We start from the raw sequence: 13,910 nt of genomic DNA on the forward strand, positions 1-13,910 counted from the left end.
TGTTAGAAGAATTTAGATATAAGAAGTGATGCTCTCTTGGTTTTATTAGACCTAAGTGTTGTATTTGACACATTGGACCATACCATGTTATTAACTAGATTGAGGGACATTGGAATTTCTGATATGGCCTTAAATTGGTTCTTCTATTTTAGAACATAAATTCCAAAGTGTATCAGTGGATTCTAATCATTCTGATCTAAGCCTTTAAAGTATGGGGTAGGACTTGGAAAATATTGTAGCACATACTAAGACCACATCACTTATAAACAATTTCCTACTTTGGTGGAAGAAAGCTCCATTGCTTTCAGGTTTGATGGAATAATTCTACATTTTTTGAGGTCCCTCCTGCTCACTTCAGACCAGTGTGAAACTATTTTGATAAATCAAAAAGAAATGAGGTATGCATTGGTCTGCAGTAAAATGGATCCACTACCAGATGCATGCAGTGCTGTACATTAGGCAAGAGCCAGTTCCTGTTCAAAAGAGCTTACAATCTAATTATGAAAGACAAAGGGTGAATCAATACAGTGGAACCTTGCTTTACGAGCATAATTTGTTCCAGAAGCATGCTCGTAAATCAAATTGCTCATATATCAAAGCGAGTTTCCCCATAGGAAGTAAGGGAAAATCACTTTGATTCATTCCACCTCCTCCATCACCCTCCCTTAAACCAGCATCGCACCCCCCACCTGTGAACACCCCCCCCCCCCCCGCGAGAACTGCATTGCACCCCCGTGCTGGAAGCGGCATCCACCCGCCAACCCACCCAAACAAGCTCCTTACCCCATCTGCTGCGTGCCAGTGCCAGTTAAGGAAAGATCCCGCCTCTTGCCTGGGCTGGGCCTTGAGCATCTGCGCAGGTTCAAGGCCTGGCTCTCATTCTCTCCGAGATCTACCGCGGAGGACTGGATTCTTATGTCCTCCATGGCCATGATCAACACCCCTACCCCAAAGAGAGAACCCCGCCCACTCCTCTTCCCTCCTCCGCCTAAAGAAACATTGAACACCGCCGGCTAAATATTACAGCCTCATTTTACTGTGATCCAATTATGGCAGGTTCCTTTTGAGACTGAAGCCCCAAAATGAGGAAGAATCTGCTAGAATTCAAAAAGAAAACTAAAGAAGTGAGAATCATCAAAGCCAAGAGACATTTAAAGCCGAGCTACATTAATATCATTGTTTATTATTTAGAGCTTTGGTGCCTGATTTCCAAAAGGTTTCTTCTGTTCCGTACCTATGGCAACACATTACAAAAACACATCTCTTTGACTGTTTCGCAAAGAATGTCCCATTGTGAAGCTGTTTGCGTTCACCTCGAGGCGGGTGATGCTGATAATGTCTCTTTAGCTGCTGATGTTGATGTGACAGATTTCGCTTCGTACAGTTTTTACTTTCATTACTTTTCATTTCATGCTTTTTTGGGGTTCTAGTAGTCGCTTTTTCTCACAATAATGCCTGATTGGAATTTGTTTGGACTGAACCAACTCTAAATCTCTAATTGATACGATGTACTAATAGGACAAGTCATGTTTGTGTTCCATTTATCTTTTTTTATTCGTACGTTCTTTATGCTCTAAATCTAGATGACTCAGCATTAAAATAATTTGTTTTTAATTTTTCTTTTATTTCTTTTATCTTCACTCTTCTATTTTTACTTGATCATAATTTATAAATCTGTTTTTTTACTTACTTTTTTGGGGGGAATGTAATCTTTCCTCGATACTTGGGACTCCCTGTAGTTAATATTATGATGTCTTCCTCCAATTTATTTTTTATATAAGCAATGTTCTTCTCTCAGGCATTTTAGTAAGATTATGAGCCCGCCCAGGACAGAGAGGGTTGTTCAATGTGCCTATTATATTATTAGCTTTGTAAACCTCTTAATATTCATGTGCAAGCAGTATATCAAATTCAAAAAATGCAATACAATACAGTGATTATTATTACTAATTTTTCTCTTTTTTACCTAGGAGAGATTGTGTACAATACACTGGAATCACCTAGGCAAGAGCCACACAGCAATCGCTCAGGATATTATGAAATAATAGTCCCCCATCTTTTGATTGGGACAGACTGGAAACCAATAACAAACACCTATTCAAAGGTCAGTTTTCCATCTGTTCACTATCTCTTCAAACACACGCGCACAACTGCAAATGATAACAAATTATTCTGAGACTGTAGAAAGTCCGTAAGCATCTGTACCCCAAATGTTTCTTCAATGGAAATGCTTTCGTATGTTTTTATAGACAATAAAGATGTTTCTAGTCAAATAATTGCTAGAGGCAACTGTTTTCAATCTAGTTTTTGAAATAGGTTTTGAGCTTCTTTCTAAAACTTAAGCAAGCGTGCTCTTATTTGTCTTCAGTAGGCAAATTATTCCAACATAGTCCTTGCTATGAGAACTGTAATTGAAATAGTTCCTTCAACTTTATACCTTTTCCAAGAAGAAACAGTTAGGATTTCCTCCACACAGTTTGAACCCTGAGCAATCTTAGCAAAGGAATTATGGCACAGAGCCTGACAGGATTCTGTAAACTACGGAGCATAATTAAACTGAACCCGCGCTGATCTAGTTATTCCGACAGTGAAACAACTGCGATTGTCTGTGTCTAAAGTTTTTATGTGTGGGCCCTCAGCAGTGAAATAAGTTCCCAGGGTATCTATGACAGCAAACAAATTTGTGCAATTTTAAGAAAATGCTGAAAAAACATCTTTCCTGTAGGATGAAATATGGGACCTAAACTGGTATGTGTTTAGGGGAGGTGCTGGTAGCCTCCTTGTGATTTTCATGGGTTTTTTTTATTATTATTTGTATGTGTCATGATGTTTGATATTGTTGAAATGTAAGTGATTTTGATTATGTTTGCATCTTATTGTGACCCTCCTTGGGAAAGGCGGGATACAAATAAACTATAAAACTATAAACTCATGCCTGGATAAACTCATGCCCTGATTTACTCTGGCACATCCCTTATGACATCATCAGAGACGCGGCAGAGCAAATCAGGGCAGTAGAAGGCCCTGAAGCAGCATGTGTACAGTGCTGCAGAGGCTGCTGGAGTCGCAGGTTTGTCTGGACCGCGGGAAGGGAAGGGGGGCGGAAAGGGATTAAGGGAGCTGGGCAGAACGTGGGAAGGGAAAGGGAGGGTAGGGGAAATGCTGCTGCTGCACAGGGAAGTAGTGTGGGGGGAGGGAAATGGAGGGGGAGGGAATGCTGGTTAATAATAGGAGACACAGAAAAAACAAAACAAAACACATACAGCAGCCAAAGAGACAAACACCAAAACAAACACAGACAGAGAGACCAAAAGTAAGAAATACAGACAGCAGCCAAAGAGATAGACAGAAGGTGACAGTCAAAAAAACACATAGAAGAGCAGGGGTCTACAGAGACAGATTTAAAGAAAAAACAAACAAACCAACTTTGTACAAGGAGAGAGAGACAAACAGAAAAAAAAAGACACACACAGAAGGACAGGGGGCTACAGAGACAGATTAAAAGAGACAGATACCAAAATAAAGACAGACAGACATACAGCGGCCAAAGACACAGACAGCAAAAAAAGACAAACAGACATACAGCGGCCAAGGAGAGAGAAAGAGAGAGACAGAAAGAAAGACAGACACACAAATCTATTCTAGCACCCCGTTAATATAACAGCCTTAAAGACTAGTGTAAAATAATAATTTATAGGTTAGTTCAATACAAAATATGAAAACATCTTGAACTTTATGCCAAAACAAACCCTCTAATTCCTTTACATTAGCAGACCCAAACATGTGAAAAAAGGTGCCCACTTCGATCTTACAGGTCCAACATAAACTAGACCCATGAGCAGACAATTTAGAAACTTTGTAAGGAGCTCATAATGCCTTAATGCCACAACATGAAAATGTGACTGAGCCACCAGTGGCATAGTAAGAGGGGTGCAGGGGGGTCCGCCCCGGGCACGGTCTTCTTAAGGGCACGGCACCCCTGCTCCTCTCTACCCCCACCCCCGCTCCTCTCCTTGCTGCACACATGCACACCTTTCCTTTCACCGTACCTGTTTTACTTCCTTGGTGCAAGGTTACTGCCCACATTGGCATCGGTGCTCTCTCTGACATAACTTCCGGGACCTGCGCCTAGGAAGTGACATCAAAGGGTGACCCAACACTGATGTGGGCATGCTGCTCACGCCGGAGAAATTAAAATGGTACGAGGAAAGGGGAGGAGGGCAGGGGAGGGGCACTACCGCCGCGGGCATCCCTCACCCTTACTATGCCACTGTGAGCCAAAGAAATTTATAGAGTAGGTCTATATACTTTACCCCAAAGCACTTTATACAACTCCTCATCAATATCCCCCAAATCATGCTCCCACAGTTTTTGTAAAGCAATACACACATTGGGTTAGATTCTCGAAAAGCCGCCATAAGTTAGTCACCAAAAGGCACCTAGATTGCACCTACCAGCAACTAACATAAAGGTTTTCATTGGTTCTAAGTGGTGCAATAATTGGTTGTGCCATTAAAAAAGCAAATAAAACCTCGTCAAAACAAAAAATTAGTCAATGCTAGGCGGCCTCCAAGACCAACACCTAGGTCCTTGGTACTTAGCGTCGCCTAGTGATGTCAAAGTCCAGAAGTGGGCGTATTTAGGGGTAGCGCCAAACTTCGGCATTACTAGGTGACGCTAGCCACAATTCTGCAAGGATCATAGGTGCTGGAATAGTAGACCTGTAAACCCTGGCCTACATTTCTGGCACCTAGGGTCCTTGCTAGGCGCTGGTATCCCCGATTCTGAAAGTAGCGGCGGGCACTGCTTTCAGAATCAGCCCCATTCTCTTTCTCCTTATTTCATTGTAGATGATATAATGCTGCCCAATGTCCTATTTCAGGGAATAGGTTCAATTCTTGTTGATTATCTCTTCTCATATCAGGCAGCATTATGGGGTAAAGATCTGAAACAATTACTCATGCTTGGGAATACTTATGGGGAATTTAGGAGACACCTAAAACATATTTGTTCCTAAAGTACGTAGGTAGCTGCACTGCACAATCTTTCCCTACAACAACTGACCGCTAAACTTTAACTCTGTTAGAACTACTCAATCTGTAACAACAGCACAATGCGCAGCAGCCGCGAAGAAGACAAACAGAATGTTGGGTATTATTAAGAAGGGTATTACGACCAGAACGAAGGAAGTCATACTGCCGTTGTATCGGGCAATGGTACGCCCGCACCTGGAGTGCTGTGTTTAGTATTGGTCACCGTACCTTAAGAAGGATATGGCAATACTTGAGAGGGTCCAGAGGAGAGCAACACGAATGATTAAGGGCATGGAAAACCTTTCATACACTGAAAGATTGGAGAGACTGGGGCTCTTCTCCCTGGAAAAGCGGAGACTCAGAGGAGACATGATAGAGACCTACAAGATCATGAAGGGCATAGAGAGGGACAGGTTCTTCAAACTTTCAAAACATAAAAGAACAAGAGGGCATTTGGAAAAGTTGGAAGGAGACAGATTCAGAACGAATGCTAGGAAGTTTTTCTTTACCCAGCGTGTGGTGGACACCTGGAATGCGCTTCCAGAGGAGTAATAGGACAGAGTACGGTACTGGAGTTCAAGAAAGGATTGGACAATTTCCTACTGGAAAAAGGGATAGAGGGGTATAGATAGAGGGCTACTGCACAGGTCCTGGACCTGTTGGGCCGCCGCGTGAGCGGACTGCTGGGCACGATGGACCTCGGGTCTGACCCAGTGGAGGCATTGCTTATGTTCTTATGTAACATTTTTAATCATTGTAAACCGCATAAAACTTCACAGTCCTGCTGTACATAAACTATTATTATTATCTCCAGAGACAAGTTTTGAACAGATCCTAACATTCTGTTTGCTTTTTTGACCGCCCCCCTGACTAAGCTGAGCATTCCAAAGTATTGTCCATCATAACTCCTAGACCATTTCCCTGGGTGGTGACTTTTGAGATGGAATCCATTTTCCTTTAAGTCAGTTTGAAGCAACAAATTTTGATTCCTCTGAAGTATTCAGTCGAGATAGTCATGTTAATTGGATTGGTTTCCAGATTCTCTGATGCTGCTAGTATTAATTTCATGTCCTGAATGTTTTCCATGATTGTCAGCCTGAGGCGCTTTACAGTTTGCAGTTTCAAAAGAACAAGACCTCAAATGAAAAAAGATCACTGGCAGTCAAATGCAGGAACGTACTTGAAATGTTTTTAATATTTTAAAATCAGTGAAGCACAGGTGCAAAAGCAAGCAGTCCCATAAACGTGCTGCTTTAATGGATAACAGCTTTCGTTCGCATACAGTGTGTATAGTGGCGCTCTTGGGACCTATGCAATAACGCTTAATGTGCACATTAAAATAATTTAGGAGTGCTAAAAAGAGTATGCTATGCAAGAAGGACTTATTATGCATGCCAAGCTAGTCTGAAAGGACAGTAGTATGTACATCAAAATGAAGGGAAACCATGTGCAAATCAGATTTCCATGAGTGTACAATAAATACCATGGTGTTTGCTCCTCCTGTTGCTAAGATCCACCCATTAAAGCCAAGATTTTAATACTGGTTTCACACTAGGTGTTAGCTTATTAGCAGGTAAAGAGTATTAAAAAAAAAAAAAGACTCAGCTACCACTGTATACAGTGCTAGAACTTAGAAGGAACTATCTTGACCATCTGGCTTGACTATCTCGAATAAAGAGTCATGCCATAAGTTGCCATCTAACAACTTGCTTATAATTATTGTTGCTGTCCTTTTAGCCTTGAAATAGCATATACTTGTCATATACCCTGTGGAGCTTGTAAGCACAGGGTTTAAGTAGAGGATTATTTGTTTTTAGCCTTATGTCTAAAATGGGAAGGTGTTGAATATGGAGGTTTAACACAGTGTCACCCAACCCTATGGGGACACTGTGATCTAACAGTCATTGACAAAGCAGGAAGATTAAACCTCCTCTCTATAAAAGCCGCCTTGGATGTGGTCATGCTATTTTGGGTTGATATTCAGGATAAAAGTGGGGACACGTTATTGGAGAAATGTTTTGACTTTTGTAGCAGAACTGGTTTACCTTGGGTGGAGAGGCATTTTCAATATGATTTCTAAGTCTAAGTTTGGACATTTTGTGAAGTGTGTCCAAAAATTGGGTAGAGAAAATGGTCATTTTCCAAACCACAAAACATCTATTTTTTTTTTTTCAAAAATGGCCTTTCAAGACATGTTTGCCTTTTGTGCATCTATCCTTTTTGACCTTTTTCAAAAAATAAAAAGTCCAAATGAAAAACGCACAAAACAAGCCATTGGCATGTAGGAAGGGCCAACATTTGTAGTAGACGGGCCAGACATCCCAGCAAAGCAGTGGGGTACCTTAGAGAACATTGAAGTGAACCTCTCTTAAAGGGTCCTAGGTACACATCTCACCATAACCCCCTTATGGTGTATGCTAAGCTCTTCAAAACCTACCTAAAACCTACTGCACCCAACTTGACCACACCAATAGCCCTTATGCCTGCAAGTGTCACCTATATGTGGGTACAGTGGGATCTGGGTGGATTTTGGTGGGCTCACATTCTCCACCACAAATATAGTAGTTACAGTGGTATATGGGCCTGGGTCCCTATCTCTGAAGTCTATTGCACTGATCACCAGGCTACTCTAGAGACCTGCTTGCTGCTCTAATGGGACTGTCCATAACATCTGCAGCTGTCATACAGGAAGGTACATACTGTTTCATTCACATCTTTGTAGGGTGGGAGGGGGTCAGTGACCACTAGGGGAGTGTGGGAGAATCATGCTTCCATCCCTCCAGTGGTCATCTGGTCAGTTTATGCACATTTTTGGCACTTATTTGTTTTTAAAACAGGTCTAGCCCCAAACATCCAAATTGTGCCCTGAATGTTTTCTAAAATGTTTGATTAAGCAGAAAAACGTCCAAGTCATAAGCCTACCCTAGTCCTTCCAATACTGTGCCTCTAACATGCCTTCCTTGAGATTTAGACAAACTGCAGGCAAACAGCATAGAAATCCATCCAGAAAATAGGTTTTGAAAATAGCAATTTGGACGGTTTGTCGAGAAAAATTCCCATCTGCCACTTTTGGACATTTTTCTCTTTTGAAAATGAGCCCCATAGTCCATAACATATATTTTAATTTGCATGTAAAATTCAAAACCCATTTGCTAAACATTTTGTAGCATGAATTTTATTGCATATCCTCCCTCTGTTTGCATTTTCCTGTATATGCAGCTATGATATTTTTGATTGAGACAATCCACAAAGCCGCTGAAAGGGCGCGCTGTGAAAACAGCGATCACAAAGTCAGAAGCAAAAGACCAGGCTTCCACAAAAGAAGCAGGAACCATGTTCTAATTCAAGCATCAATAGGATAGACATGAAAGGATCTTAGTGATATAAGGGATGAAGCCCCAGTGTATGTAAATCCTGTGGTAGCAGAGTAGGCAGACACAAATGGGAAGATCAGATGGACCAAGAGGTCCTTAGTCTTTGGTATCTTTGATGTTTTCAGTAATGTGGTCTCAATCAATAATGTCCACAAAGTACACCAAGTGGAGCCAGTCCTTGGACCCAGGAGTTTAGGAATACAAAATACAGTGGTGCCTCGCATAACGAACGCCTCGCACAGCGAACGCTGCGCACAACGAACTTCATGTCTTGCTTCCTACAACGAACTTCGTTTCACACAACGAAGTCGCCCGAGCTGCATCCTTCCGCGCAGGCACTGCGCTTAACTGCCCTCTCTCCGCCTGGCTCCCTGTGCAGTGGCGGACCGTCGGCTCGCAGGGTCCCGGCGCCTACTGCTGATGCGTTGGGGGGGGCGGAGCTACTCTCGCCGCTTCCCCGATGCTAGAAAAAAAAAAAAAATGAACAGTTAAGTCCCAGTTTTTGCCGCTGAGACTCTGCCCTCTCTCACTGTAAAATTAGACTCTACTTAGTCTGTCTTTAAATTTAAAAAATGTGTGTTGTTTTAAAAAACAATTATGTTTTTAGATGTATCTAAATAAAAATAATAACAAAAAATTTATCTTTTTTTATGTCATCTTAGCATATTTTATGCTACAGAACGAATTATTTTTTTTAACATGTATTGTTATGGGAAAACGCGTTTCACATAACGAACTTTTCGCATAACAAACTTGCTCCTGGAACCAATTAAGTTCGTTGTGTGAGGCACCACTGTACTTCATTTCAAATTGTGAAAAATAAACAAGCTAAACTCCTGGGTCCAAGGACTGGCTCCACTTGGTGTACTTTGTGGACATTATTGATTGAGACCACATTACTGGAAACATCAAAGATACCAAAGACTAAGGACCTCTTGGTCCATCTGATCTTCCCATTTGTGTCTGCCTACTCTGCTACCACAGGATTTACATACACTGGTGCTTCATCCCTTATATCACTAAGATCCTTTCATGTCTATCCTATTGATGCTTGAATTAGAACATAAGAAGATAAGAGCTGCCTGGGACAGACCGAAGGTCCATCAAACTCAATATCCTGTTTCCAACAGTGGCCAACCCAGGTCACAAGTACCTGGAAGATCCCAAAGAGTAAAACAGATTTTTATGCTGCTTATTTTAGGAATAAACAGTGGATTTCCCCAAGTCCATCTTAACAATGGCTTATGGACTTTTGTTTTAGGGAATTATCCAAACCTTTTTTAAACCCTGATATTAACAGGGAGAGTGTGGTGCAGTGGTTAAAGCTACAGCCCCAGCAACCTGAGGTTGTGGGTTCAACCTCATGTAGCTCCTTGTGACCCTGGGCAGGTTACTTGATCCCCCTATTGCCCCCAGGTATATTGGATTGATTGTGAGCCCACTGGGACAGACAGGGGAAAATGCTTGAGCACCTGAATAAATTCATGTAAACTGGTCTGAGCTCCCCTGGGAGAATAGTATAAAAAATTAAATAAATAAATAACATTCAGACATAAGCATTTAAGCCAGCTGCAGAACAGTTGTAAATGTGAGCACCTAAGTGGTATGTACAAAACTTACAGTATTTGGTACATGAAATGCTCTGCCTATTTCTTACCCTCATACAACTACATGCAATGTAAGTTATGGAAGTATTTGCAGAATAGTGCTTAGGCATATACATTTTGAGCCAATCAGGGCCTTAGGCCCCTCCCAATGTGTCCCAAGATGCAATGGGAGGGGGAAGGGCCATCATTCTGAAGAGGCAGCCCTATCGGCTGGAGTGAGTGGGCTTCCCTCTTGCCAATTTTGCATTGGAAGGTACAGGGGTGTCGGGTGATGTGAGGGGGTTGTTGGCTGATGTCAGAGGTGTTGGGTGATGTCCGGTGATATCAAGGTGATGTAGGGGAATATCAGGATGATTTCCAGTGATGTCAGGTGTTATCGGGGGGTGTCAGGGATGTTGGGGGGAGGGGTAGAGGGCTCTGAGAACAGCGGCTTTCTGTGGAGGAGGGCTGGGGAGATCAGTGAGTGTGAGGGAGGGAGAGAGGAATCACATTTTCCCTGTCGGTTTAGCTGATCTGGCAGGGGAATCCATGATTAGCTGAGCTGGCAGAACTCCAGGAAACCGGCTCAGCTGATGGCAAGCCTTTCAGACAAGGTAGTTGGGTACATCTGAAAAACTTGCTTTTGTGCGTTTTTCACGTGGACATCTTCATATTTGAGAATGGCCTAAAAAGATAGACCTACTAAGGACCAATATGTCTACATAGGACATTCTAAAAATAAAATAAAAAATACGTCTTGCTGTTTTAAGCTACTGGCTTTCTGGACGTCTTTCTCCAAACGTCTAAACTTAGACATGCTATTGAAAATGCATGTGCAAATTCTGTCACACACAACTTCTAGAAGGGTATGGACATGGGAGGGGCATGAGCAGATCAGGGTCTAGGAGTTAGGTGCACAAGTTATAGAATACTAGAAGTTACTTGCCTAACTGCCAAGTTCAAGCAAGCACACCAGGCTTTTTGACATAACACACCTAAAGTTAGGTATAAATCTGTGGACTGTACAGAATTTGCACTTAGCATGCATCATCTCGGTGCTTAAATTCTCGTGCTTTCTTGAATCTACCCCCTAACAGCACTCATTATTTGTCTTTCTCTCTCACTGCCCCCCCAAGCCACCCTGCTTCCCCAATGCATCCTGCCCCCCTGACAAGCCAAGCCACCCTGCTTTCCCTGCCCCCATGCACCCTGCTTCCATGATACAGTAACACCAAGGCGCATGCAATGACCGCACTGCACAAGCGCCAGGCCTACAAGTCTCCCACACACACATAAATTCTGACGTTGGAGAGGAAGTTCCGGGCCATCCAGCGATTGGCTGGCCCGGAACTTCCTCTCCGATGTCAGAATTAACGTCGGTGGGGAAGGCTTGTAGGCCCGGCGTTTGTGTAGTGCAGTCGCTGCAGCGCCTGGCCTGTTGCTGCGTTGGGGAAACAAGGAGAAGCAGGAAGAAATCCTGGGCTCTGAAAACAGGACATTTTAGGTGTGCTTTGGGATAAGGTAATTAAAAATGGGACGGTCCCATTCAAAACTGGACGTATGGTCACATTATGTATAACACAAATACAGTTATGAAAAAAGCACAGTCATGAAAAGAACAAGCCCTACATGATCTCAGATAAACTCATCAACTAGGCCATAGTGCTAAGTTCCTTACCAAAGCATGTATAGTTACTTAGAGTATCTCAGAGGTTTATATCTACTATTGTATGTACAATTAATTAATGCATCTCAGCTGTTTAATTCTACTTTAGCATGTATAGTTACCTAGTGTATCTCAGATGTTCTTGATTTACCATAACTTGACCATTGTACCCTTAGCTTTCCAAACAGGCCTTGTCCATTCTGTCTTGACTATGCTGCGTATGTACGCCTGTAACCCGTTCTGGGCCCTTTTGGGAGGATGGGCTAAATCAGGGGTAGGGAACTCCGATCCTCGAGAGCCATATTCCAGTCGGGTTTTCAGGATTTCCTCAATGAATATGCATGAGATCTATTTGCATGCACTGCTTTCAATGCATATTCATTGGGATAATCCTGAAAACCCGACTGGAATACGGCTCTCAAGGACCGTAGTTCCCTACCCCTGGGCTAAATAAATAAATGCATGACTGTGGATCATAGAAAACAATAACCTTTTTATGATACTGCACACTTATAATTGTGATGATGCCAAGAGGCAGATTGCTAGCAGTCAGTGGAGGCTAGAGATCCATTTCCCTCGTGATCCTTTTGTTCTGTGAGTGACTATAAGTTGAGAGATAAGTACTGTAGAGAGAAAATGCTAAGAGGAAAAGCCTTGATTTGGTGGGGTAAGCAGCCACAGCGGAGATGCAGCCTTCTTCTATTTCTGTAGGAAATTCAAGTCAAGACTGTTTTCAGAGGTTTTTGTTTAGTTTAGGGTTTTTTGTTTTTTGGGTGTGCAATATTTTTATTGGTTTTCGTAGAACCATACTCATATTAATAGGATGTTTTATATCAGTTTGAATTCATTTGTTCCATATTGATTCGTTAGAAGGTACAAATAATCTGTATTATCCTAATGTTTAATGACCACACTTGGCCAAGTTATGGCTCAAATGTCTATGTATTTTTTTTTTTCTTTTTAATAATGCCTCTTAGTGAAACTGTTAGCAGTATTTTCCTTTTTCTGGGCTCTTTATGTCCTGTTCATATTTGTTCATTCTTATTATGCAGGTGATTTACTGTTTTAATAATCATACTGTTGGCTAAAATATTTACTGCACTACCAACAGTATCAAATATTTAGCTCTTGAATTTTTAAATTGTGATTCCTATCTGCCTTGAACCTATTTTGATTAAGCAGATTATGAATGTCAGGGTGACTTTAACTGAATTGAATGATATGTTCCATTTAGTCATACAGTAGACTCTCAGTTAACCGGCACCCATGCGGATTGATAGATGTCAGATAAATGTGGTTTCTGGTTGCTTGAGAGTTGCTATTAAAAATAGGCCTAATACTATACCCCATACCATGCCATACCATAAACTGTTTCAGACAAACTACTGGACATGTGGAGGGCAAGCATGAGCGTACTCAGGTGTGGCATGCCAAGTTTACACTTAAATTTCTGCTGCCAGAAATTGATTTTATTTCAATTTTTATTTAAAGTATTACAGTATTTCTTGGATTTTTAATATGCTGGTTGCTTGAGAGTTCTGGTTGCTTGAATTCTGGTTAACAGAGAATCTACTGTATTTCTAACCATATGCACTATGGATATATTTGATTATTTCAGATGTATTTTTCCATCCATTTTCAGCAACAGCAATAAATATGTTATAGAGGGTGGATAGCAAGAAGGATGAAATCAGGAGACCCCCCCCCAGATGAAATCCTATATCCATCATGCATTGTACGACTGCTTAAAACTCAATGCTTGCTTTGTAAAATGAAACACCAGCTCAGAAAAGGAATGTGAAATATCAATGCTGTAGGGGAGTGATTCCAGCCATCTCATCAGAGACCCCCCGTAAATCAGAGAGAGAGAAAGAGAGAGAGCATGAATACTGTATTCTTTGCATATATCCTGTAAACCTAACTAGCTATTTGTCCCTGGTGAGAGGGTTGAGAATTACTACCATGGAAGCTCATTTTCAAAGCACTTAGACACACAGAGGCCCGGATTCTATAAATGGTGTCCCAATTGTAGGCAACAGTAGGCGTCCTACAGCTGTCTAACCAGAAAATCGGGACAAACGTTTTTTTTTTTAAAAGATCTGAGGCAGGCCCACGGGCGTGGTTTGACCCGGAAGTAGCCTTAGGTGGACCTAGGCGGCCGTACGCATCTCCCTAGGCCAGCGGGAGACGCGTACAATGTAGGCCAGCAAAATGCTGGCCTACATTGTAAGTAGATGCAGCTGCTAAGCTT

At 41.9% G+C, this 13,910-nt stretch overlaps 1 protein-coding gene across 2 annotated transcripts in view; it reads left to right on the forward strand.

Moving 5' to 3' along the window:
• The window catches only part of ADAM12 (ADAM metallopeptidase domain 12), a 711,117-nt gene that overhangs the window by 81,884 nt on the left and 615,323 nt on the right, over positions 1 to 13,910 (forward strand). For both annotated transcript variants that reach the window (XM_033941188.1, XM_033941189.1), the window contains exon 2: positions 1,971 to 2,104. In XM_033941188.1, the coding sequence (XP_033797079.1) occupies positions 1,971 to 2,104 (134 nt within the window). The remainder of the gene's footprint in view (positions 1 to 1,970; positions 2,105 to 13,910) is intronic.

The sequence above is a fragment of the Geotrypetes seraphini genome, chromosome 4 (assembly GCF_902459505.1).
Source record: "Geotrypetes seraphini chromosome 4, aGeoSer1.1, whole genome shotgun sequence".
Taxonomy (NCBI): Eukaryota; Metazoa; Chordata; class Amphibia; order Gymnophiona; family Dermophiidae; genus Geotrypetes; species Geotrypetes seraphini.